The following is a 23,547-nucleotide window of genomic DNA, read 5'->3' as shown; positions in this document are numbered from 1 at the left end:
TTCTATATATACTTTTTCTCTCTATGTGTGTGTCTCCCCCACCTCTCTCTCTCTCTCTTTCTCTCTCTCTCTCTCTCTCTCTCTCTCTCTCTCTCTCTCTCTCATATTTGGCACATGCATCCACACACACACACACACACTCTCTCTCTCTCTCTCTCTCTCTTCCTCTCTCTCTTTCTCTCTCTCATATTTGGCACCTGCATCTACACACTCTCTCTCTCTCTCTCTCTCTCTCTCTCCTCGCTCTCTCTCTCATGCACACACTTTTTATATATCCTCCTCTCTCTCTCTCTCTCTCTCTCTCTCTCTCATATGACTTCCACCCCCACACTAAGTCTTTCACTGTCACCATATCTGACATACGTATCTGTACATGTTTAGATAGCTTGGAAAATGGATCCATTGTCAAGTTCTATGCCAAATATTCAAATCCGCATATATGTGGACTCGAAGCTATTATGCACTACACAAGTAGTTAATTCTTGATGTTAAAGGATGAAGACATTTGCAATGATAATGGCTACCACGTTCTTGCTATCACCCATGCGAATGGCCGAATACAAAGCACACCGATCCATTATGTCAATGACCATGAGGCTAGCTAGGTATATGTTCTAGACACCTTGGTCTCACAAGACTATCTTGTCAAATAAGAAAATATGCCTATGTTATAGTCTTCCCCCACAATAGACCTCACCTAAAGCCCTTGTAGCGTTGAGAAAACAACAATAATTGTGGAAGCCTCACCACCCCCTAAACATGGTGAAAAACAAGACCAGCCTAATCACACTTGATGTGGAAGAGGAGGGGATATGGTCATCCTCTTATGCTGCAAGTGTGGCTGAGTACATAATGTCTTTCTGAGGGCAACACCAAGTGTTACATCATTTGATTCAAAATACGAGTGTTATATAGAGTGGAGGAGATCCCAGTTTTGTATGATGGCAATGTGGCGTATGAGCTTCCACCCGGTAATAGAAAATATGTGTCTAATGGAGGGTATGGAGCAAAAGTGCGATGGCCATTGCTGGAAAAAGTCCACATCAACATCGATGGCATTCCTTGGTACCATTTGCCAAAGCTAATGCGTCAAAGAACTAGAGTGTCCAAATAGAAATTGTAATGGTTGCTCAATTTCTAGCTCACTAAACTAGGTGGAATGGACATGCATACGACTCTTCATTTGTAAAGTCATTAAAAAGATTGTGGGATAGCGTGACCTAGTTTTTGTACCCTATTACGAGTAAATCATATTGATCAAGTCCCATTTTTATGCCATGTAGGAAACCTTAATACCAACATACCAGCTGTGGGAATGTCAGCTCATGGTCTTGGAAGCCTTGGATGCTTCTATTGTAAGCATCCCTCCATCTTGCTCTCCAAGTGCGAATGTATAGTGTATTATGTGATGTTAGCAAGCACAATGTCAAGATTTTTCATCCATTGGGGGACACATAACCATGAGGTGCAAAGAGGCACATGTAGGGCTAATGTCAAAGAGGTGCGAAAGATTGTAGAGGAAATGGTAAGAGACTTTAGCGCAGTTGGACCTTGACGCTCGCAAATGATTGTGGCTAAAAGACTAGTGACAAGTGCCCTAGTTTGCAAGCAAGGTGTTTCCATGTCTGACACTGAACTGTTAACAATGTTCAAGGAACCCCAACCACTCGTTCACAGGAACATGCAACATATTATTCCATTCATGAATATCATGCATCTCGTAAATATCATAAAAAAGCCATATATATGATGTTCAATATTCCATGCATGTAGGTTTAAACACATGGTCTGTGTAGCATGTGTTGAGAGCGATCAGGGGATGGAATCTCATCTTCTAAACTTAAAGCAACATGGTGTATACAATTTTTTCCATGGTAGCCTATTTCCTGGGCAAGTTGTTGACAATGATAACAAGTGCTTTATATTCAAAATGTTAGTGACTAGGACAATCTCAGGGATTGACTTAGTGAATCGTATGTGAAGGAATGGCATTGGGGACCTACACAATAGTTGGATATGCTTTGACCATGTGCATCATATTAATGATTGAACCACCATGGCAGTACATGTGCATGGCCCAAGGTAGTTTCTCTTACATGATTTTAGCATCACAACACAAACTCTGGCAATATGCAAGATGAAGAAAGAGGATAGAGATGCATAATTCTTTTTCAAGAAAGTGCTGATTTTTTAGGATTCATGGATGATGAAGTAGCCAGCAACTGGAGGGCCATCGACATGATGTTCAATGGCCGGACAACATAATGCAATGAAGGGAGAGATCTTGCATATTTCATTGGGAACAAAATCTCCAAATACACACATCACAGTATGTGTACAATAGTTTCTAAGACCAACATAAGTGTTTGTGCCACATGTGGAGGTGTGCAACCATAGAAGATGATGCAATAGTGCAATACCAAATCATTTGGGCTTGGTGGACCTAAGGGAAAGTTGTGGATTACAATATTCTAGCAATGGATTGTTGGCTTAATTGGTGGCATATCAGATATCCATGTTGGAGGCGTAGGTAAGACTAATCTATAAGAGTAGGATGTGATGTGTGGTGCGATTGTTTTCTCACGCTCCATACCCTCTCGTGCTGCTATTTATCTAGGTGGTAGAGGACATTGCTCATATGCCAACCATGAACCTAGCAAAGCCAAAGCATGTAAATTGGTTGGTCGGGGAGGGATTCAAATAATCTATCAGCTTGTACGATGCATGTGTTAGTGATTTGGCCAATGCTCTACTATAGAGAACACGAAACAACATGTATTCATTGGTGGAAAGTTCCATGGCGTAGGACCAAATGCAACAAAGCTTTTGAGTTGACTACAACAAGGAATCGGTCCCACATCTCGAGCAACAACAAGGATGGAAATGGTAGTGGAGACAATCCTTCACAACACCGTTTGGGTTATAAGAAGGATTCCAACTCGCAATCATGTGCAATGTCAAGGATGGTTGGGAGCTAGATAGGGAAAATGAAAAAAACCAACAAAAAACATGACGCATGGGATGACTACACGTTCATTTTGGGGCATCATGGAGTGATCCAGCTCAATAAGAGAAGCTAGCAATCAACATGGAATGCGATGCCACTTCATGTGGTTCTATAATGATAGTGTGGACCATAGACGGAACATTCATTCTTCCATTCATCATGCACCACCCTGAAAGGTGAGAAGGATTGAAGCTTGCACGCGAGCTATGGCAGGAGAGCAAGAGCAAGAAAGAGAGAGACAATAAATGGGAACTCCAACAGTCACAATGTGTGATCGGGCCTTCCTTTATTTACTAGTCACTAAAATGAATGTAAAGAATAAAGTGACGTGACGGGCGCCCGCCACCTGCAGTGTGCAATGGCGGGTACTGTCAGTGTAGTAATACACAGGGCGGCACGGCGAAGGCGCCTTTACCCCAACAACCTCCCACTTAAAGGCGAATCTGCCCCAATGAGAGAGAAAAGAAAAGAAAAAGACAGTACAATTGTACATAGGTACAAGGGATGAGAAAAGACAACATCTCATCCAACGCCCATCAATCTCCTGAGGAAGGCAAAGCGCTCAATAGTGAGGCTTTTCGTTTGCAGATCTGTAGGATTCTCGTCAGTGGAGATCTTGACAAGGTCAACAGACTTGTCCTCCACGACACCACGTATGAAGTGATACCTCACCTCAATGTGTTTCGTCTTCGCATGGAAGACCGGATTCTTAGCCAACTGAATGGCACTCATAGAATCCGAATACAGTGTAGGTATAGTATCAATACCAAGGTCAGCAACTAGACGGCCTAGCCATATGGCCTCCTTGCAAGCCTTAGTGGCTGCAACATACTCGGCCTCAGTGGTAGACAAAGCCGTACACTTTTGAACCCTGGACATCCAAGAGACAGCACCTCCAGCATAGGTGAATACATAGCCATAAGTGGACTTCCTACTATCTGCATGTCCTGCATAATCGGAGTCAGTGTACCCCACGACCCCTGTATCCTGGCTGCCATAGCAAATACATATATCTGTTGTGCCCTTCAGGTACCTCATGATACCCTTCACGGCATCCCAATGTTTCCTAGCAGGTGTAGCCATATAGCGTGCCACAACACCAACTGCAAAGGCAATATCCGAACGAGTGGCTATCATGGCATACATCAAACTGCCCACGGCTGAAGCATAAGGGATCTGGGCCATCTCGGCCCTCTGCTCATCTGTCTGCGGACAATCGGCCTATGATACCTTCACATAAGAAGGCAATGGACAGCCAATAGGCTTTACGTCCTGCATGCGAAAGCGCTCAAGGACTTTATGAATATACTCCCTCTGTGACAAGTAGAGGAGTCCCTAATGCCTGTCGTGTCTAATGCGCATACCAAGTATATGAGAGGCCTGTCCCAAAACCTTCATTTCAAAGCTCTTCTTCAGTTGAGATTTAAGAGCATCTAGCTCATCATGAGCTTTCCCTGCTATCAGCATATCATCCACATAGAGTACCAAAATAAGCAATGAGTCATCACGGGCTTTCTTCGTGTAAAGACACGGATCCATAGCACTCCTGCTGTAGCCCTGTGACTGCATAAAGGCATCAAACTTATGATACCATTCCCTAGGTGCCTGCTTCAAGCCATAAAGACTTTTCTTCAACTTGCACACTAGGTGCTCCTTGCTAGGTTTTGCAAAGCCCTTAGGCTGCTCCATATAGATCTCATCATGCAAGTCCCCATGTAAGAAAGCCGTCTTGACATCCATCTTATATAGATCTAAGTCAAGTTGAGCAACCAAAGCCAAGACCAAGTGCAGGGTGGTCATCTTAACCGCAGGAGAAAAGACCTCATCAAAGTCTACACCATGCTCCTGCTTAAAACCCTTTGCTACCAATCTAGCCTTGTATGCCGGCTTGGGGTGTCCAAGGGTACTTTTGAGCTTGTACACCCACTTGCATGGCAAAGCCTTCTTGCCCTTAGGTAAGGCAACCAAATCCCAAGTCTCATTCTTATGCAAGGAGTCGATCTCAGACTGCATAGCCCTCTCCCAGGAGTGACTGTCACCCCTGCGCATAGCCTCATCATAAGTGAAAGGCTCTCTTGCATCTGTAACCAAAACATAGTGTATAGAGGCTGAAATCTATTAGGTGGGCGTCTGTCTCTAACAGACTGTCTCACTGCAAGCTCTGCTGCCTGCCCAGCTGCCTGTCCAACACCTTGACCATGAGCATCTGCTGCAGCTGTAGGCTGTCCAACTGGCTGTGCAGGGGCTCTAGGCTCCTCCTGAAAGATCACTCTGCGAATCTCAACCACCTTCTCAGGCTGCATGTGCATCTTGTTTTCATGGAAGACTACATCATGGCTGCGTACTATTTTGCGCACATGCGGATCCCATAGGCGATAGCCCATCTCTCCTGAATCACCATAACCAAGAAAGATGCATTTAATGCTCTTTGGATCCAACTTACTCCTCTTGTCCTTGGGCACATGGCAGAATGCCTCACATCCAAAGACACGGAGATGCGCATAAGAGGGTGGCTTACCAGCCCAAACTTTCTCTGCAACCTGGAAATCCAATCCACTAGAAGGCGATCGGTTTATGACATGCACTGCCATACTAGCTGCCTCAGCCCAAAAGCTCTGTGGTAGGCCTGCATGGCTAAGCATAGAGCGGACATGCTCTTGAATAGTCCTGTTCATGTGCTCAGCCAAACCATTCTGGGGGGGTGTAAGGGGCGGTCAACTGACGCTTAATACCCCTGTCATCACAAAATTGCTTAAAAGCACGTGAGACATATTCTCCCCCATTGTCAGTCCTAAGGCATTTCAGCCTATACCCAGTCGGGTTCTCAACAAGAGCAAGCCAACACTGAAAGACTGCCAAGACATTGGACTTTTGCTTTATGGGATAAGCCCACACTTTCCTAGAAAAATCATCAATGAAGTGATACCTCACCTCAATGTGTTTCGTCTTCGCATGGAAGACTGGATTCTTGGCTAACTGAATAGCACTCATAGAATCCGAATGCAGTGTAGGAATAGCATAAATACCAAGGTCAGCAACTAAACGACCCAACCAAATGGCCTCCTTGCAAGCCTCAGTGGTTGCAACATACTCGGCCTCTGTAGTAGAAAGGACCGTGCATTTTTGCACCCTGGACATCTAAGAAACAACACCTCTAGGTGAATACATAGCTGAAAGTGGACTTCCTACTATCTGCATGTCCTGCATAATCAGAGTCAGTGTACCCCACGACTCCTGTATCCTGGCTGCCATAGCATATTCATATATCTGCAGTGCCCTTTAGGTACCTCATGATACCCTTCACGACATCCCAATGCTTCTTGCCAGGTGTAGCCATATAGCATGCCGTAACACCAACTGCAAAGGCAATATCTGGACGAGTGGCTATCATGGCATACATAAGACTACCCACTGCGGATGCATAGGGAATCTTGGCCATCTCGGCCATCTCGGCCCTCTGCTCATCTCTCTGCGGACAATCAACCTGTGATGCCTTCACATAAGAAGGAAATGGATAGCCAATAGGCTTTACATCCTGCATGTGGAAGCGCTCAAAAACTTTATGAATGTACTCCCTCTGTGACAAGTAGAGGAGTCCCTGATGCCTATCGCGTCTAATGCGCATACCAAGTATGTGAGCGGCCTGTCCCAGATCTTTCATCTCAAAGCTCTTCTTGAGCTGAGCCTTAAGAGCATCTAGCTCATCATGACTTTCCCTGCTATCAGCATATCATCCACATAGAGTACCAAAATCAATAAAGAACCATCACGGGCTTTCTTCGTGTAAAGACACGGATCCATAGCACTCCGGCTATAGCCTTGTGACTGCATAAAGGCATCAAACTTATGATACCACTCCCTAGGTGCTTGTTTCAAGCCATAAAGGCTTTTCTTCAATTTGCACACTAGGTGCTGCCTGCCAGGTTCTGCAAAGCCCTTAGGCTGCTCCATATAAATCTCATCATGCAAGTCCCCATGTAAGAAAGCTGTCTTGATATCCATCTGGTATAAATCCAAGTCAAACTGAGTAACCAAAGCCAAGACTAAGTGCAGGGTAGTCATCTTAACCGTAGGAGAAAAGACCTCGTCAAAGTCCACACCATGCTCCTGCTTAAAACCCTTTGCTACCAATCTAGCCTTGTATGCCGGCTTGGGATGTCCAGGTGTTCCTTTTTAGCTTGTACACCCACTTGCATGACAAAGCCTTCTTGTTCGTAGGTAAGGAAACCAAATCCCAAGTGTCATTCTTATGCAGGGAGTATATCTCAGACTGCATAGCCCTCTCCCAGGAGTGACTGTCACCCCTCCGCATAGCCTCATCATAGGTGAAAGGCTCTCCTGCATCTGTAACCAAGACATAATGCATCGAGGGCTGAAATCTATTAGGTGGACGTCTGTTTCTAGTAGACCGTCTCACGGCAGGCTCTGCTACCTGCCCAGCTGCCTGTCCAACACCCTCACCATGAGCATCTGCTGCAGCTGTAGGCTGTCCAACTGGCTGTTCAATTTGCAACTGTAGGCTCTCGGCTCCTCTTGAAATATGGCCCTGCGGATCTCAACAACTCTCTCAGGCTACCTATGCATTTTGTCTTTATGGAAGACTACATCATGACTGCGGATGACTTTCTGCGCCTGCGGATCCCAGAGACGGTAACCCATCTCGCTTGCATCCCCATAACCAAGGAAAATGCATTTGACACTCTTGGGATCCAGCTTACTTCTCTTGTTCCTGGACACATGGCAAAATGCCTCACATCCAAAGACACGGAGATGTGCATAAGAGGGAGGTTTTCTAGTCCATACCTCCTCTGCAACCTGGAAATCCAAACCACTAGAGGGTGATCTGTTTATGACATGCACATCTGTACTAACTGCCTCAGCCCAAAAGCTCTGTGGTAAGCCTACATGGCTAAGCATACTACATACATGCTCCTGGATGGTTCTATTCATTTGCTCAGCCAAACCATTCTGGGGGGGGTGTAGGGGGCGGTCAACTGACACTTAATACCCCTCTCATCACATAATTGCTGAAAAGCATGTGAAACATACTCACCCCCATTATCTGTCCTTAGGCATTTTAGCCTATACTCGAACTGGTTCTCAACCAATGCAAGCCATCTCTGAAACACAACCAAGACATCAGATTTCAGCTTAATGGGATAAGCCCAAACTTTCCATAAAAAATTGTCTATGAACGTAACAAAATACTTTGCACCACCCATAGACTGACAAGGCATAGGCCCACAGACATCCGAATGTACCAATGCCAAGGTCTCACTCATGCGTGGCCTACCAGACTTCTTATGTGTAGACCTAGTCTGCCTGATAAAGACAATGCTCACATGAATCAAAACATGCATAATCAAGGGGCGGTAAGTACTGCAAACTAGAAAGCATTTTCATTCCCTTCAAAGACATATGGCCCAAACGGGCATACCAAAGAGATACATGTGGGATAGAATCCAGACACAATATGATCAAGGGAAGAAGCTGATACAATCAAGGGGTAGAGACCGCCAGCCTTGGCACCTCTCACAATCACAAGTCTACCACGAGTGATCTTCCATGCAGAGTCTCCAAAACATACATGATATCCTGTGTCATCAAGCTGTCTAGCTAACATGAGACTGCGTGTCAAAGTAGGTACATGATGTACATCCTGCATAACAAAACTGCTACCAGAAGGAAACTGCATCCTAACATCACCAATGCCCACAATATCAAGAGAGCTGTCATCACCCGAAACAGTACGGTATGAATGAAACCACTCTCGGCAAGGTGTCACATGAAAGGACACACCTGAGTCCAAGAGCCAACACTATGCATACATAGAGTGTATCTCTGTCATCTGCGAAGCACTAGAAGAAGATGCTAGGATATAATCATCATCATCAACATTCTCAGGCTGCATAACATTGATCTTTTCAATTTTAACACTGGACTTTGCAGGTACTATGCTGCGATCAGAAGACTTATCCTGCACTTTGTCTTTCCCCTTATCTTTGCGCCTTTCATTGCGCAATTCATGGCATTGTGGCCTAATATGGCCCATTTTCCCACAATGGTGACAAGTAACATCTGCATTGCTGCCACAGGATTTGCGACGTGACTTCCCACGAGACTTGGATCGAGATTCCTGAGAATCCCGTCCACGACCACTACCACTGCCATGCTTTCCATATCCATCATTCCTGCCTCTAACTATCATAGCATGAGACACACAAGAGGCATCCAAATTCTTACGGTTAACCTCTTCCTGCAGAAGAGCACTCTCAACATCAGATAATTTCAAGGTAGCAATAGAGGCACATAATGCAGTGCGGAATACATCCCATGACTCATTAAGAGTACCAAGCAAGAAAAGAGGAGTGACATCCTCTGCAAAAGTGATGTCCTGAGAAGTCAAGTTCTTGAGTATAACGTGAAACTGGCTCAACTGAGTAGACATAGTCACATTCTCCTTCATGCGCAGATCCATAAGCTGCTTCAACCAATACATTTGACTTGCTGGACTTTTCTTGTCATAGAGATTTTTTATCTCTTCCCACAACTGCCATGCACTTTGTTCTTCCTCAAAGACATTATAGTGAACCTGTTATGTGAGAGACAATACAATAGTGGACTTACATAACTTATCAAGCTCAAGCCATTCCTCATCTGGCATAGTTGCAGGCGGATGCCCCCTTAACCTCAAAGGTTTGATCTGCGATTTCTGCACCAACATCTACCAAATCTGGCTCTTCCAATAAGAGTAATTCATACCGTCAAGCTTAGTGATGTTGAAAATAGCATGATCAATGGATGAACTCGCCATAATGCAGGCGGAAAGACTGTAGATAGTTCAAAACTGCTTGCTATTTACTGTAGAAAATGACAAAAAAATCACCAAAATCGAGAAAAAATGGCGAAGAAAGTGGAACCAAAGCTATTGCCCACCAAGTACTAGTGAAAGTACATCATTTCAGAGTGTTTCAGCATGAAAAATCCATGTCAGTCCATACATGTATGCTTGCTGTAATAAATTTCAGATTTCAGTAAAAGAGAGCTAACAGTGCCAAAATCAGATCCCAAGGCAATCAAATACTGCCAAGACCAAAGCCAGCATCATGCAGGCATAGCATAAGCATATGACAGTCGATAAGCATGAATCCAACACCCAAGTATGTCATACAAACATCTGCCAGTGAGTAGGCACACCCCCTCAGGCAATGGGGCAAAGTGTTCCTGCCACTACCAAAACTTGACACAAGTAGGTGTCAGTTCACAAAGATACAGATCCAAAATTGAGACTTAGCTCATAAGCATACAATGAACCAAGACATATGATGTATCATCCCAAAAGGTAAGAAGTCCCAAAGTCTCAAGTGTCTGTAAACTGCTCAATAGCATGTAACGGCTCAATGCATAAAAGTACCACTTGCTCAATGTCTGATAAGCGTTCAAGAATGCTTCCATGGGCACAAAAGCCGTATGTACGAGCTCAAGAGCTCAAGCCAAGGCAAGACACAATGCCAATGACATAAGTCCAAGACAATACATCAATAGTACATCCCAAAAATGTAGGCGATAGAGCATCCGTATGTAGCATCCATAAGCATGTAATACATCAAGTACATCCCAAGATACAACTCTAGCAAGCCAATAAATAGCTCAAGTAAGCTCCGAGAATCCAAAGTCAAGCCAAGACCGAGCCCAGTAGCAATAGGCTCCAAACAATGTAACTAGCATGTAGTAATGGCATAGGCTAAGCATGTCAAGACCGGTCAGACATAAGCAACATACATGCCATAAGTACATCCAAGACGGAGCATCCAAATGCTTTGCAAAGTGAGCTCAAGCTCAACCAATGATCCCGAATCAAAACCAAGCTCTATGTCGAGCCCCAAGTGTCAATACATCACCATATATGTTCGAAACATAGCCCGAAAAGCATAGGCATAAGTATACATGAGTAAAATGACTTTAGCCCAACTGTGTACAGCAATGATTTACTATTCAAAACTAAGAATTTCAACACCAAAATCAGCTCCAAATGGTTGCCAAACAATAGGCATACTTTCCCCTAACATCCGGGCATCAAACGGGACCAACCGGGCATCAAATGACAACGCCAAACAAGCTGTAGCATCAAATATCAGTGTAACACAGTCATAAACTGCCTGTGGACTGTTATGACAATCCCAAAATAGTGTTAAATCAGTCCAAATGCTATGCCAACACATCAACCATCAAAACCAAGCATCAAAGCATGTTCATATGCCCGAAATGGAGCCTTTCCAAGTGCTAATGGAGGGGAAGAGCTACTGTTGTGACTGTCAATGCTGAAGACACATATGGGAGGACTGCGTGATTCTGCCAACTGTAAATACTGGTCCTGGGGCTGCAAAAAATGGTGGCCAAGCTTCGGAGGGGTTCAGTTAAAGCCAAGGAAGGCCTCAAACAAGCTCCAGCAAGTCTTGTTCAAAGGCAAGTGAGATATGAAGCAAGGGAGCTTCAATAGTGGCTGCCCCAATCTTGTTTACAACTTGTGAGACCTGAGAACTGAAGTAAACCTTGAAGAAAAATGGTCAAATACCTCTAATGTAATGCCCTGAAGGTGCCCAACAATGCCGGGCAAGTGCTCGAGAAGCCGGGGAGTGACGGGAGCTCAAAGGAGTCAGATATGGTTGCCGGGAAGGAGACCCAATGCAAGTAGGGAGTCGATGGGATGCTGAGAATGCCATGAACCAAGCTCAAGAGTCAGAAAGCAAAGCTCTGATACCAATTGAAAGGGAGCGATGGATCGAAGGTTGGACTCGAGAGCTATGGCGGGAGAGCAAGAGCAAGAAAGGGAGAGACTAGAAATGGGAACTCCAACAGTCACAATTGAAAGGGATCGATGGATCGAAGGTTGGCCTCGAGAGCTATGGCGGGAGAGCAAGAGCAAGAAAGGGAGAGACTAGAAATGGGAACTCCAACAGTCACAATGTGTGACCGGGCCTTCCTTTATTCAAACTGTCACTGAAAGAATAAAGCATAAAGTGATGGTAATGGGCGCCCGCCACCTGCAGTGTGCAGTGGCGGTGACTATCAGTGTAGTAATACACGAGCGGCTAGGCAGAGTCGCCTTTACCCCCAACAATGCTCTCCAAGAGTGTCGTGGGGGATATTTGAGAAGTCATTTGTAGAAAATATCCTAAGAAGATTCAAGATTGGTGGCATGCAAGGTGATCGCCTAAGGATAGAGGCAAGAAATGCGGCATTGAAACATCTGGAATCACTCTTGAGACAACATGGTCAGACTCTATTTAATTTCCCCGATATGCCTAAAATATAGATGCAAGGTGAGGTGCCACAAAAAAATCATCTTATTCTTGAGGAGCTCGAATATGATTGATGTGAAGACACGTGGACTACTAAATTGATGAAATCAAAACTCAACAATGTCTAGGTTGTTGCAATTTCGTGCTATTCTTGATGCCTTGGGTGCTAGTGAGGTTTTTTCCTAGATGAGGCATGATGGAGATCAAGGGAGACATTTCTTTACAAGTGTATTTTGGCAACATTGCATGCAAGTGGTCATTTGGCTTTGGCAACTGCATCATGTCAAGAATTGTTGCATTGCTCTTGCCAAATGGTCGGATAGCCCACTCAAGATTTAAGATACCATTGTAGTTGGAGGGCAACTCTACATGCAATATACCCATGTACAGTGATTTGGTGGGCCTATTGAGAGAGACCTGCCTCATTTTGTGGGATGAGGCTTCGATGATGTATCGTTATGCTTTTGAGGCCCTTGATAAGAGTTTGCAAGATATCATGTCATGTAATCAACCATTTGGTGGGAATATCATGTTGTTTAGGGGCAATTTTAGACAAATTTTGCATGTTGTGATCAAGGGAGGTCATGAGGACATTGTGAGTGCATCCCTTTGTTGCTCCACTATGCGGAGGTAGGTAAGGATTTTAAAGCTGACACAAACATGTGGGTATGTCAGAATAATGAATTTGGGGGTGCAGAATTCATTGGGTGGCATCAAGGAATCGAAGATGGTGTGGCCTTGACATATACTATGAATAGAGTCACATTACTTGCAGACATGGTTATTCAGGGGGGTCGATAATGGATCTCATTGAATGTGTTTATGAAGGTTTCTCTAATGTGCATGATCAGGCAACTTTCTTTACGAAAATGGCGATTCTTGCTCCAAAGAATGTAGAAGTTGAACAATTGAATTTGAAAGCGCTAGTTTGATGATGGGAGATGTGAGATAATATTACAGTGCTGATAGTATAGCTACTAGACAGATGATACTTCATTTCTTTACTTAGTAGAATATTTGAATTCTCTTGATCTCGGTGGTGGATTTCCACCTTTTTGATTACTCTTGAAGGTTAATTTACCTATTATTCTATTTCGAAACTTGAATCTTGCATGAGAGTTGTGTAATGGAACAAGGTTGATATGGAAGGCTTTTAGTAGCCATGTTTTAGAAGTTGAGATCATTATAGGTACAAACATTGGTGCAAGGGTGTTCGTTCTAAGGATAATCTTTATTCCCACAACATTGCACTTTCCCTTCTCTATGGGGCGACAATAGTTTCTTGTGTGACTGGCATTCGCAATGACAATTAACAAGGCTCAAGGATAGACATTGACTTTAGTGGAGCTCTATCTTAAAAGCCCAATCTTCATACATGGGCAGTTGTACATGGCATTTTCGCGAGCGAAGTCCTCTAGCTGGCTTGAAAGTCTTGTTGTCTAACAATGATCGCTATGTAGGTTCCACTATTAATATTATGTGCAGGGAAGTCTTACAAAGAGTTTGATCACATCAAGCTACATGCAATGTGTGTCATGCTTAATTGTTTTGAACATTATTTCTCTTTGTTAATTCATCTAATGTACGTTTGTTTAATTTTTTTGCTTTTCTTTTGTAGGGAAATGAGGACACCGGTGTTTGGTTACTACTGTGCATCTCAAACACAGATGAGATTATAGGAGGAATTTCTGCCTTTGGTGAAAGAGCCTAAAATGCGTAGATCTCTTGCACAAGTAATTGTCTTCAGAATCTTCCATTTGTTCGGATGTGGGAAGGCTTGTTTATAGAGATTGTTTATGAGGGATATGTGCATGCTACTATGTGGCAACCCTTGTGTACAGCCACATTGTGTATCGAAAACACTCGAGTAGGATTCCTCCTCAATGGCAACAATGGGAGTGTCATGACCTGTGTTGCTTGGTTGTGCTGCATCAGTTGAATATGGATATCAACCAAGGTATTTCTTTACATTCGAGTAGATTGCTTTTATTGTTTTGTGTGCTCATGTAATATATTGTTGCTAATGTTCTGTTGCATTGTTGTAACACTTTGCATGTTTTCTACGGAAGTGAAGTCCGCTTGTAATGCTTAGATTGTAATTATATCACCTGTGCATGTGTAGATGTGGACACTTGCCATCTTTGATGGCAATGCTCGCAAAAGAAGACTATTTGAAGAGTAGATGATATACTTTTGGATGTGCAAGTGTTTTACAAACGTCATTGATTTCATTTCCCTCTTGCAAAGTGCACTTTTTAAATATGCACACAAAATGGTGCTTGGATTTGACACTTTTGTGATTTTGGATAGCATGCAAGTTGCCCAGTATACAGAGGACTGATTAGGTTTTCAAATGGTTGATATACTTGGCCTTTTAGTAATTCTTGCAAATAGTATATAGTGGTTTGATCGTTTGTCTTTTGTTGGTTTTATGTGTGCATAATTTGACATGAGCTTTAAGTGTTTTGGTTGCTCTCTCTAGCATGCGTTGTGTTAGTGTGAGAAGTAGAGAGAGAGAGAGAGAGAGAGAGAGAGAGAGAGAGTGAGAAATAGCATTCGTGCTCGCATGGGTACTCGGACGGAGCGCTAGTTATGGCATAATTATGAACTCTTGTATCAAGGGTTATCTATTTATTCAATATAAATATTTTTTCGCATCTTAAAAAAAAAGTTTTTGGCCCATTCGACTAGATGCCCTTTTTAACGAACACAAAAACGCATTTATACTAATTATAAATAAATAAATAAGTAAATGAGCTCATAGATCACATGCCCTTCATGCCCTTGTTTTACGAATCTGGTTAAAAGTTTAGTCGCCCGACCCAGAGCTTTTAACATCTAGAGACTAGAAGACGCTAATCAGAATTCTGAGAACGCAGTCTCTCTCTCTCTCTGTCTCTGTCTGTCTGTCTGTGCGGCTCTGTGTATCTGGTCGGTGAAGCATGAAGGGGTCTGCCTCTTCATCCAGCTTCGTCAATGCCCTGCCGTCTCTGAATAATTTGCTGCGGGATTCCATCACCTTCCACGGCCGCCATGGCCATCTCTCCTCTTGGAAGCAGCTTCTGAAGCTCACTCATGGCCTCGGCTTGACGCTGCTTGGCGCCGGCACCCTGGGTGCCCTCCTCCTCCTCCGTCAGATCACTCACTCGCCTGCTTTCTCATGGATCCTGGGAGCCCACGACACCAGTGCTGGTGACAGCCCTCCTTCGCTCGATCCGCACCAGCTATTTGTCCCGGGATTGCGCAATGTCGGCAACAATTGTTTCCTTAATTCAATTCTCCAGGTAATTTCCTGGTAGTACCTGCTGAGTGATTGATATTAAATTTATGACGTGGGGTTGCTTGAGATGCAATCTGATGTACAATGAATGATGCCAAAGATTGTGATGCTGGATTGTATGAGATGCAATGTGATGTACAGCAGTTGAATTTATGATGTGGGGGTTGCATGAGATGCAGTCTGATGTACAGTGACCGATGCTAAGATTACATTGCACGAGGTGGAACGTGATGTACAATGATTAATGCTGAAAAATAGGAATTCAAGACGCAATTCAATGTAGTGATTGATGCTGACATCCCGATCTGGGGCTGCATGAGTCGCAATTTGATGTACAGTGATTGATGCTGGAGCTTATGATGTGATGTTGTCAACTGTTATTATGGTACAGAATATGCAATCCAGATTATCATGTGCATCAGGAAATCAGTTGGGAAATGAGGTAGTCCTTGTACCAACTAGCAATGATGCTTGCCATGTTGATCCCTCTTGAACCGTTGTGTATTGCCACCAGACCTTGTGGCCCTTCTCATGGGTGTGAAGGTTATCCATGATCTATCATAACTCTCGAGTCTGCCTTCACCTTCATAAGCTCTGTTCCTTTGTTCTCTTCAACCATCCTATTGAGTATCAATTATGGACCATGGTCTTGGCCTTACAGGTTCAAGTGTACTCAAAGTCCCTCTTCTTTGTTGCCTCGACCTCCCTTTTGCTTGAGGAGGAATCTGTTCCATATACATGAAGGCAGCTGTCTTGTCTTGTTATTGGTGGTTGTGTATCAGGTTTGGTCACTAGTTCTACATCAAAGAAGAGGCGGTCTTGTTGCTATTCATGAGGAGAGCATGGCATTGTCTCAAAGACTGTGAGAAAAAGGCTACCTTTTCCACCAGCACTGATTTGACCTACCATGTCATCCACTGTCCAACCTGCTGGTCCGAGGCTGGCATGTCACCTGCTATGCAACCTGCCATGGCAGCAACTTGCCATGTCCCAGGCTCATTACAGAGTAAGCAGTGTACCTTTCATGGGTTTCAGGGCACTTTATCTGGCTTTAGTTGGGCACCTTTATGGGCAGCTGGGCAACTCATTTTGGTCCTACCTGTTGTCTAGGGTGGCATCATGAGGCCTATTTATTTACACTCCTTCTCCACTCTGAGTTGTATCTTGCGTTGCTGTTATCACCGTGGCTGGTATCCTGGTGGTATTGTACTGTATGTCTCCTGTCTTTATGGATAAGATCACCCATTTATTCTGAGTTCTTGTGTTCATCCCTCACTGTTCATTGTGTTATTGTTTATGCTTTGTCTTTTCATGTTTCTGTTCATTTGTGCATGCTCACATAGTATTAGATGGCTACAATCTTTGATTCTGGTCGCTGTTTACTGACTATAGTCTATAGGTTTGAAATTGCTGTGTTTTACTGCTGTTGGAGCTACTGCTCTTGCGTTTTACTGTCCCAGCTGTTCCTACGCATCAGGGTGGCCTGTCTGCTGCTGGGTGACTGCATTTGGCAGGGGGTGGATGACCTGCTGTCTGCTGTCACTCCTGTGCTTTCAGGCTGGTACCCTCTCGTGTGGGCTGGATGACCTTTTCTTCTCCCTTGAACTGCTGCTCCTACTTGCATTTTCGGCTGCTGACCGGTTGTGTGGGCTGTCTGAGCTTTCGTCTGCACTAAGGATTCAGAGGCATATCTGGGATTGGAACCAGCTTTTAGGAAACCCAAAGGGTATTATTCATAAACTTAAAATGCAAAACACTTAAAGCTTAATCCTGAAATCAACACTAAAACAATTAATACAATTAACACAAGGGAGCCGGAACGCTCCTACTTAGAGACGCAAAACACACATTGGCTCCAAAGCTTGGCATTCTTTAAGATTACTAGAGCTGTTCAAATTGAGTAAAAAAGAATGTAGTTTTTGCTATGAAACCCTGCTTTTTAGCCACTGCCAGAATCTAACCAGCATCTTGTTCTTGCTCTTCATAGATCAGTCTAGCCCTGGCTGCTCACTAAGTGCACTCACCAAATGTGACTAACAGGCTCCAAAATCGACTAGATTTTCCTTGAAAAAACTTTGTGCTCTCTAGAGAGAGAGAGAGAGAGAGAGAGAGAGAGAGAGAGAGCGAGAGAGAGAGTGCTGCACATGTCACGACGTGCCCACAATGCTAGATAGCAAGTCTATGCTGAATAGAGAAGCTTTAGGTTGTTGCTAATGCTAGACACTCCAATCCAACCTTGCACCATGCTGTCTAGTCTTGTCTGCATATGGAGAGAGAATACAGCCTATTTCTTGTGGTAAAGTGCATGAAACTAGAAAAAGCACCTTCACACAGTCCAACTTCCAAGACAGCTGCCAACAGCAACATTAGTTTTGACGGAGCAGAGGAAGCTGCACACAACTTGCATGCAACCCTACACAGAAAGTCTATGCTGTCCAAAGCAGCTTGCAGCTGTTAGCAACATAGCATGATCTCTTCCAGATGCATCTTGCTGTCCCCCCTTGAGTATGCTTGGAGGAGATGAGTCCATTTGCCCAAAGCTGGCACACAAAAATTGACATCCATTTTTTCTTGATGTTTTTGCATAGAAAGCATAATATAATCCAAAAATATTAGTGTATGGGCCAGAGCCTTGGCCCTGTTATCCACATCTTAACAATTTAATTGAAACTTTGGCACTTAAGTTCAAAAAGCCCCAATTTTTTAAATGTGCACTTTGCACTTGCACATCAACTAATTATAGGAATTGGCACGGTCATTTAGTTGTAGGGAGATTTGAGCCCAGGTCTGCGGGTTGCTAAAACAAGTGGCTCACCACCAGGGTAGCCGCTTGAGAGAGAGAGAGAGAGTTCTGTTTCCCTTTTTTATCATGTTTTGAATCTTAAGCTGGGGCTGTTTGTTGCCATATGGGAGTTTTATGCCCTTTACTTTGAATTTAATATTAACCGGGAAGTTGAGTTGTCTTTTTTGATGTGTTGCTCCTGTTCTTACAGGCTCTTGCAAGCTCTCAAGCGTTCCTCTCATTTTTGGCCACTTTCAACAATGAAAAAGGCATTGAGAGCTGTCCTGCAATGCCACTTACAGAGGCCCTTATGGCTCTACTAGAAGGTTGACATTTCTATTATATTGCTTAGTGAGAGTGTGTTACCTTTACACCGAGCTCCCTACCCTGAATTCTTCTGTTTCATATATATAATGTGGACACTTTGATGCCTCCAGAACTTTCGATGCTTGATTCTGAAAGGCATGTGGCCAATCCCTGTAATGTTATTTTTGCCTTGGAGCCATATGTGAAGCACTTTGATCTTGCATTGCAGCAGGTTTGTTTAACTGTTCTGTACTGTGTCTTGATTTTTTATTGTGCAGCCTTATTATACTGTGTTTAATCTTGTTGAAAATACCAGGATGCAGGTGAGGCACTTTCTCATCTTTCAAATGCACTACAAGAGGAGCGGCTAGCTGTTTTCCAGAACTTGAGGGCTTATACCGGATCACTTCTGGATGTTGTAAGGTCAATCAGTGAGGTGGAGCCAAGTGCATTGAACAGCTGGAGGGAATATTTTAATTGGCCAATGGAAGGCTCCATGGGTAGTTCTTTGACTTGTAAAGATTGTGGCTTTCAGGTCTGAAACTTCTATGTGCCAATCTTGCTTTTATAAGTTCCTCTCTGCAGTTACTGAAGCATTATGGCTGCTGCAGTTCTCTACACGGTTTGAATGCTTCCATGATGTAGTACTTTCACCTCCTCATTTACCTGATGGAAATATTGTAAGGTTAATTTGCAATTAGCAGTTTATTTGCTTTTTGTGCAAGAACATTTTGTTTTGTGCTGTTTTTTCAAAAGGATTTTTTCAATAACGAGCCTATGAATATCTTTCTTTCTTGGCATTGTGCTTCAAACAGGTCGAGGAATGTACTATTGAAGAATGTCTACATCATTTCACTGCACCTGAGTGTATAAGCAATGTTAGGTGTAGTCGATGCTCTCATTTATATGCTATACACAATTTACAGTCACGGAAGATGGTGAACAAGGTTTGTGTTAAATAAGATTTGTAGATGCCTTGCTAAACACAAATGGGCCAAGTAATTGAATGCAAGTATTATTGCTCTTCAGGCTTTAGTACAGAAGATCGAGGCTTGCACATTTGATGATGATTGTTTGTGTGAGGGTGAGGTAAAGCAGGAGGGTATTATTTGGAGGAATATTCATGTGAATGCTCTGAAACAGCTAAAAATTGGACGCTGTCCCGAGGTATCATGATTATTTTGAGTGTCTTCATTGCTTTCCTGTTTTTGTTGTTACTTTTGCAATTTGACAGATTCTTGTTTCAATAGACAAGGTCTGTGCTCCTATGGTTTAGTAATCGTGAGAAATTTTGTATTTAACAGGTTCTTGGCAGCTGATGATGTCTACAATCTTGCATCAGCTGATATTCTTGATATTTGCAGGTCCTTTGCTTTCATGTGAGACGTGCCATCATGAATGCTTCTGGAGAACTGATAAAGTGGATGGTGAGTGTGTCTCAGGTTCTTGTTGACTTGAAAGTTTGCATGCCAATTATATCATTCTCTTTGTGTAGGATGATATGATATTGGGCTTACCATTTCTCAATGCAGGGACATGTTTCCTTTCCGTTTGTGTTGAACCTGTTTCCCTTCACAGTCTCTGGACAGGGTAACATGACCGAAAGCATCGATTCAGGGGTTGGTGCACAAGCTATTCAGAAGTTGTTATGGCACAGGGCTTCCTTTGAACTGCAGGGGAGGTTCAGGAATAACTTTCATAGGGCACCATCAAGCATGGATGAGTCTACTTCTGATGAAGCACATCTCAGCTTGTCTTCCAGTAGTGAAGATTCTGCTTCAGAGTCCTCCTGTGAAAGCACATCTCAGAAAGTAGGGGATGATGCAGGCAGCTTAGAAATGTTCCCAGAGGGTGGTTCCAAGATAGGACTGGAGCAAAATTTGAGTTGGCAAGGAGCAGATTCACCCACTACTGATATCTTAATCAGAGAATTGTATGATTGTCACAAGCTTAGAAATCATCTGTTTCGGTCTGCCTCCTCCTTTAGTGATCAAACTTCCTTTGTACAGACATCTGTGCCAATGAATGACGGACGCAAGTTTTCAACAAACTTCATGACGTCACCGAATGGGCATGATGGACTACATAGGGATACGAACAAACTAGTAGATGCTTTTCATAATTCTGAAAAGTGGATGTATGAACTTATTTCAGTAGTTGTACATCACGGCTCTCCCCGAAATGGGCATTACACTGTATATAGAAAAGCTAATCTAAGGATTGATGATATGACACATTATGATACAGAATGTGACAGTTATAATGCAGTGACATGCTCTAAAGAATCTGGAACTGCTGACATACAATTGGCTGAGCTCTCCGGCCAAGTAACCGAGCCATGTTTATCTGTGAACAATGGTGATGTACAATCAGTGGAAGAATTTGCAAAAGCTGAAGCAGTCTCGGAAGTATGTTGGGAGGCTGTTGCTGAAAATGGGGTTAATATCAATAACTGCATGGAGGAGCGGTCTTCTAATAGCAGTTCTTTGTTGGAATCTGATGCAGCCAATGGTGGCCCAACTGAATTTAGCCCTCGCATGAGTGGGGGCTTACAAAATGGTGTTAAGATCAATAACTGCATGGAGGAGCACTCTTCTAATAGCAGTTCTTTGTTGGAATCTGATGCAGCCAATGGTGACCCAACTGAATTTAGCCCTCACATGAGTGGGGGCTTACAAAAAGAACAAACTAAAGCTCTTTGGTTCAGAGTTTCCGATTCTCAAGTGGACCTTGTAACAGAAGAGGAGGTGTTGATGGCTCAAGCATCCTTGCTTTTCTATGAGAGAAGGGCAAGTTGGATCAGTCAAAATTTTGATAGTGGTGAGCATCATTAGGAGTTTTTAGTTGCAGTGTCCTCTACAAATGATGAGGGCAAGAATTTTGAAGAATGAAGAGGGACCTGTACAACAGGGCTTGATGTTTGCCTTGTACTTCGGCATAATTTGGCTATAAATTGTTACAGCAATAATTTGATTCCTTTTTGCCTCGCCTTTTGGCTGTGCTGAAAGCCATACCACTTTTATGGACACGGTCTTCTCTTGCTCTATCTTGGGTAGCTAAGTTATGAATTTCTCACTGTTTTGCTAATCAATGTAAGAGTTACTCGGCATGAACACATTAATGTTACCACTTTTAGCGAGGGGTATAGATAAATAGCCATAGTGATCACATGCTAAATTGCAAGTAGTAGTACGCCTACAGGTCTGAATTATTCCTTGAGCATGCGCAAGTGCTATTTATAAGATATGTCCCTTACTAGAGTAACTATTATCCTTTATAGCATATGCCCCCCTATTTTGTGTAAGTATTATCCTTGGTTGCACACAAGGGAGAATAAGAATTGGGGCAGGGGCTTTCTCACAGTCGGATCACAAATAGTACAGTAAATATGCTTTGTTAGAAGTTTTCTTTTACTTGGTGAGGATGTTCTTAGTGATTACAAGTACGAGAGATGATTCATTGACATGCATCAAGCCAAGGTACAATGTCAAGATCAATGCTATCGCCTTTTCACCAGCATTTCAATTTTGTATGCTTACTTTTTTCGAGAGCATTCTTTTTAGGAGCCTAGCCACGTTAATTTGCTCTATTTATTGACGCATTTATCTACATGGCTACAAACTGGGAGCTCATTGTCAAATGCTCCTATACTTGAAACATGACTCCTTTTGGTCATATTTGGAACAGCCATGGTTCAACATTGATGTAGAAAGTGTCGATGTGCTGTCGCAGTTCTAATATATTTAATTGCCTCTCCAAAATCTCTGAAATACCCTAGCGAGGTGTAAGAAGAAACCCAAGAGAAGTCATCAATAATCAATAATCAATGAGGTAAATGGCTTGTAGAAATGTAATGTGTATAGGGAAGCACAAGCCCATGTGGACAAACTAAAGAGGATTGTTAGCTTTGCGAATAACTTCCGGGGGGAGAAGTGTGTGCTACTTGCTTTTTATTAACTTAGACAAGGTATTGGTAAGCAATCCCCAAGATCTAGTAATCCCTCAACCATACAAGTATTGTTGGCTTGTTGCAAGGTTTGATAGTTTAAGTGGCCATATTGTTGTCTACAAATTCAACACCCGTCATATTTGCAAGCTTTCCATTGCGAAGAGGGTTGCCATGATTCTCTTGCGTTATATGCAAAAGCTCTTCCATCACATCTTTAACAATGAAAGTGGGCTTCATAAGATCAACCTAAGGGTCCTCCACTATGTGGATATAATGGTGAAGAGGAGCTCCATGCTTGTACCCCTTAGGCCCATTCATCCTTGCATCTTCTCCTATAAAGTGCTACAAAAAAAACCTTATATAATATGTATGGCTTGTACAGTATATTTAGCTTATATACATGTATACTTGCATTTGTTATCAAGAAGTTAAAGCTCACTAGCCTCAATACTAAAGATAACAAATTATTTGTTGAGAAGAACTAGAGTCAATATAATTGCCTATATCACATTTAAAAATATAACCATCTTGTGACAATGCGTTGGACATGTGGTTTAAAGGGTTTAGAGTACTTCATGCTAATTAAATTATGGATATTATCGAGTCTTTGTTTTTGGTGTTTATGTACTAGTCATATATGATGTGCTTAATTGTTTCTTTTTTTTACAAGATAGGACATTATTGAGTGGAAATAGCTTAATCTATGCAATTGAGAAGTCAAAAGTAATTTAATAAACTACAAGCAACGTGTAGAGATCACCATGTTTGGAAGAAAAGCCAATAGTTTGCAATTTAGCTCCTCATCTTGAAACTTTATAATCTTTATAGGGAACCTACCTTTATTCTTTCTAGAGTCAAATTAAATTTGTCATTCCCATGTGTAAATTGATGGGTTGGTTTATTGTCTTGCATAGGCTTGAT

The 23,547-nt window shown here is 42.9% G+C and overlaps 1 protein-coding gene across 1 annotated transcript; it reads left to right on the top strand.

The window, feature by feature from the left end:
* The first annotated feature begins 15,111 nt into the window (after positions 1–15,111).
* UBP27 (ubiquitin-specific protease 27) lies at positions 15,112–21,711 on the top strand. Its single transcript, XM_087697761.1, has 9 exons — positions 15,112–15,593; positions 18,583–18,697; positions 18,809–18,909; positions 18,994–19,212; positions 19,289–19,357; positions 19,493–19,624; positions 19,707–19,844; positions 20,042–20,104; positions 20,210–21,711. Exons 1-9 carry the CDS (start codon positions 15,252–15,254, stop codon positions 21,509–21,511), a joined length of 2,481 nt encoding a protein of 826 aa, XP_087553887.1. The 5' UTR covers positions 15,112–15,251; the 3' UTR covers positions 21,512–21,711.
* The last annotated feature ends 1,836 nt before the right edge of the window (positions 21,712–23,547 follow it).

Source organism: Lygodium microphyllum, chromosome 17, assembly GCF_053477565.2.
Source record: "Lygodium microphyllum isolate KBCC chromosome 17, Lygodium_microphyllum_v1.1.10, whole genome shotgun sequence".
Lineage (NCBI taxonomy): Eukaryota > Viridiplantae > Streptophyta > Polypodiopsida > Schizaeales > Lygodiaceae > Lygodium > Lygodium microphyllum.
Note: the sequence above shows the minus strand (reverse complement) of the source record. Positions and strands in the feature narration are given on the sequence as shown.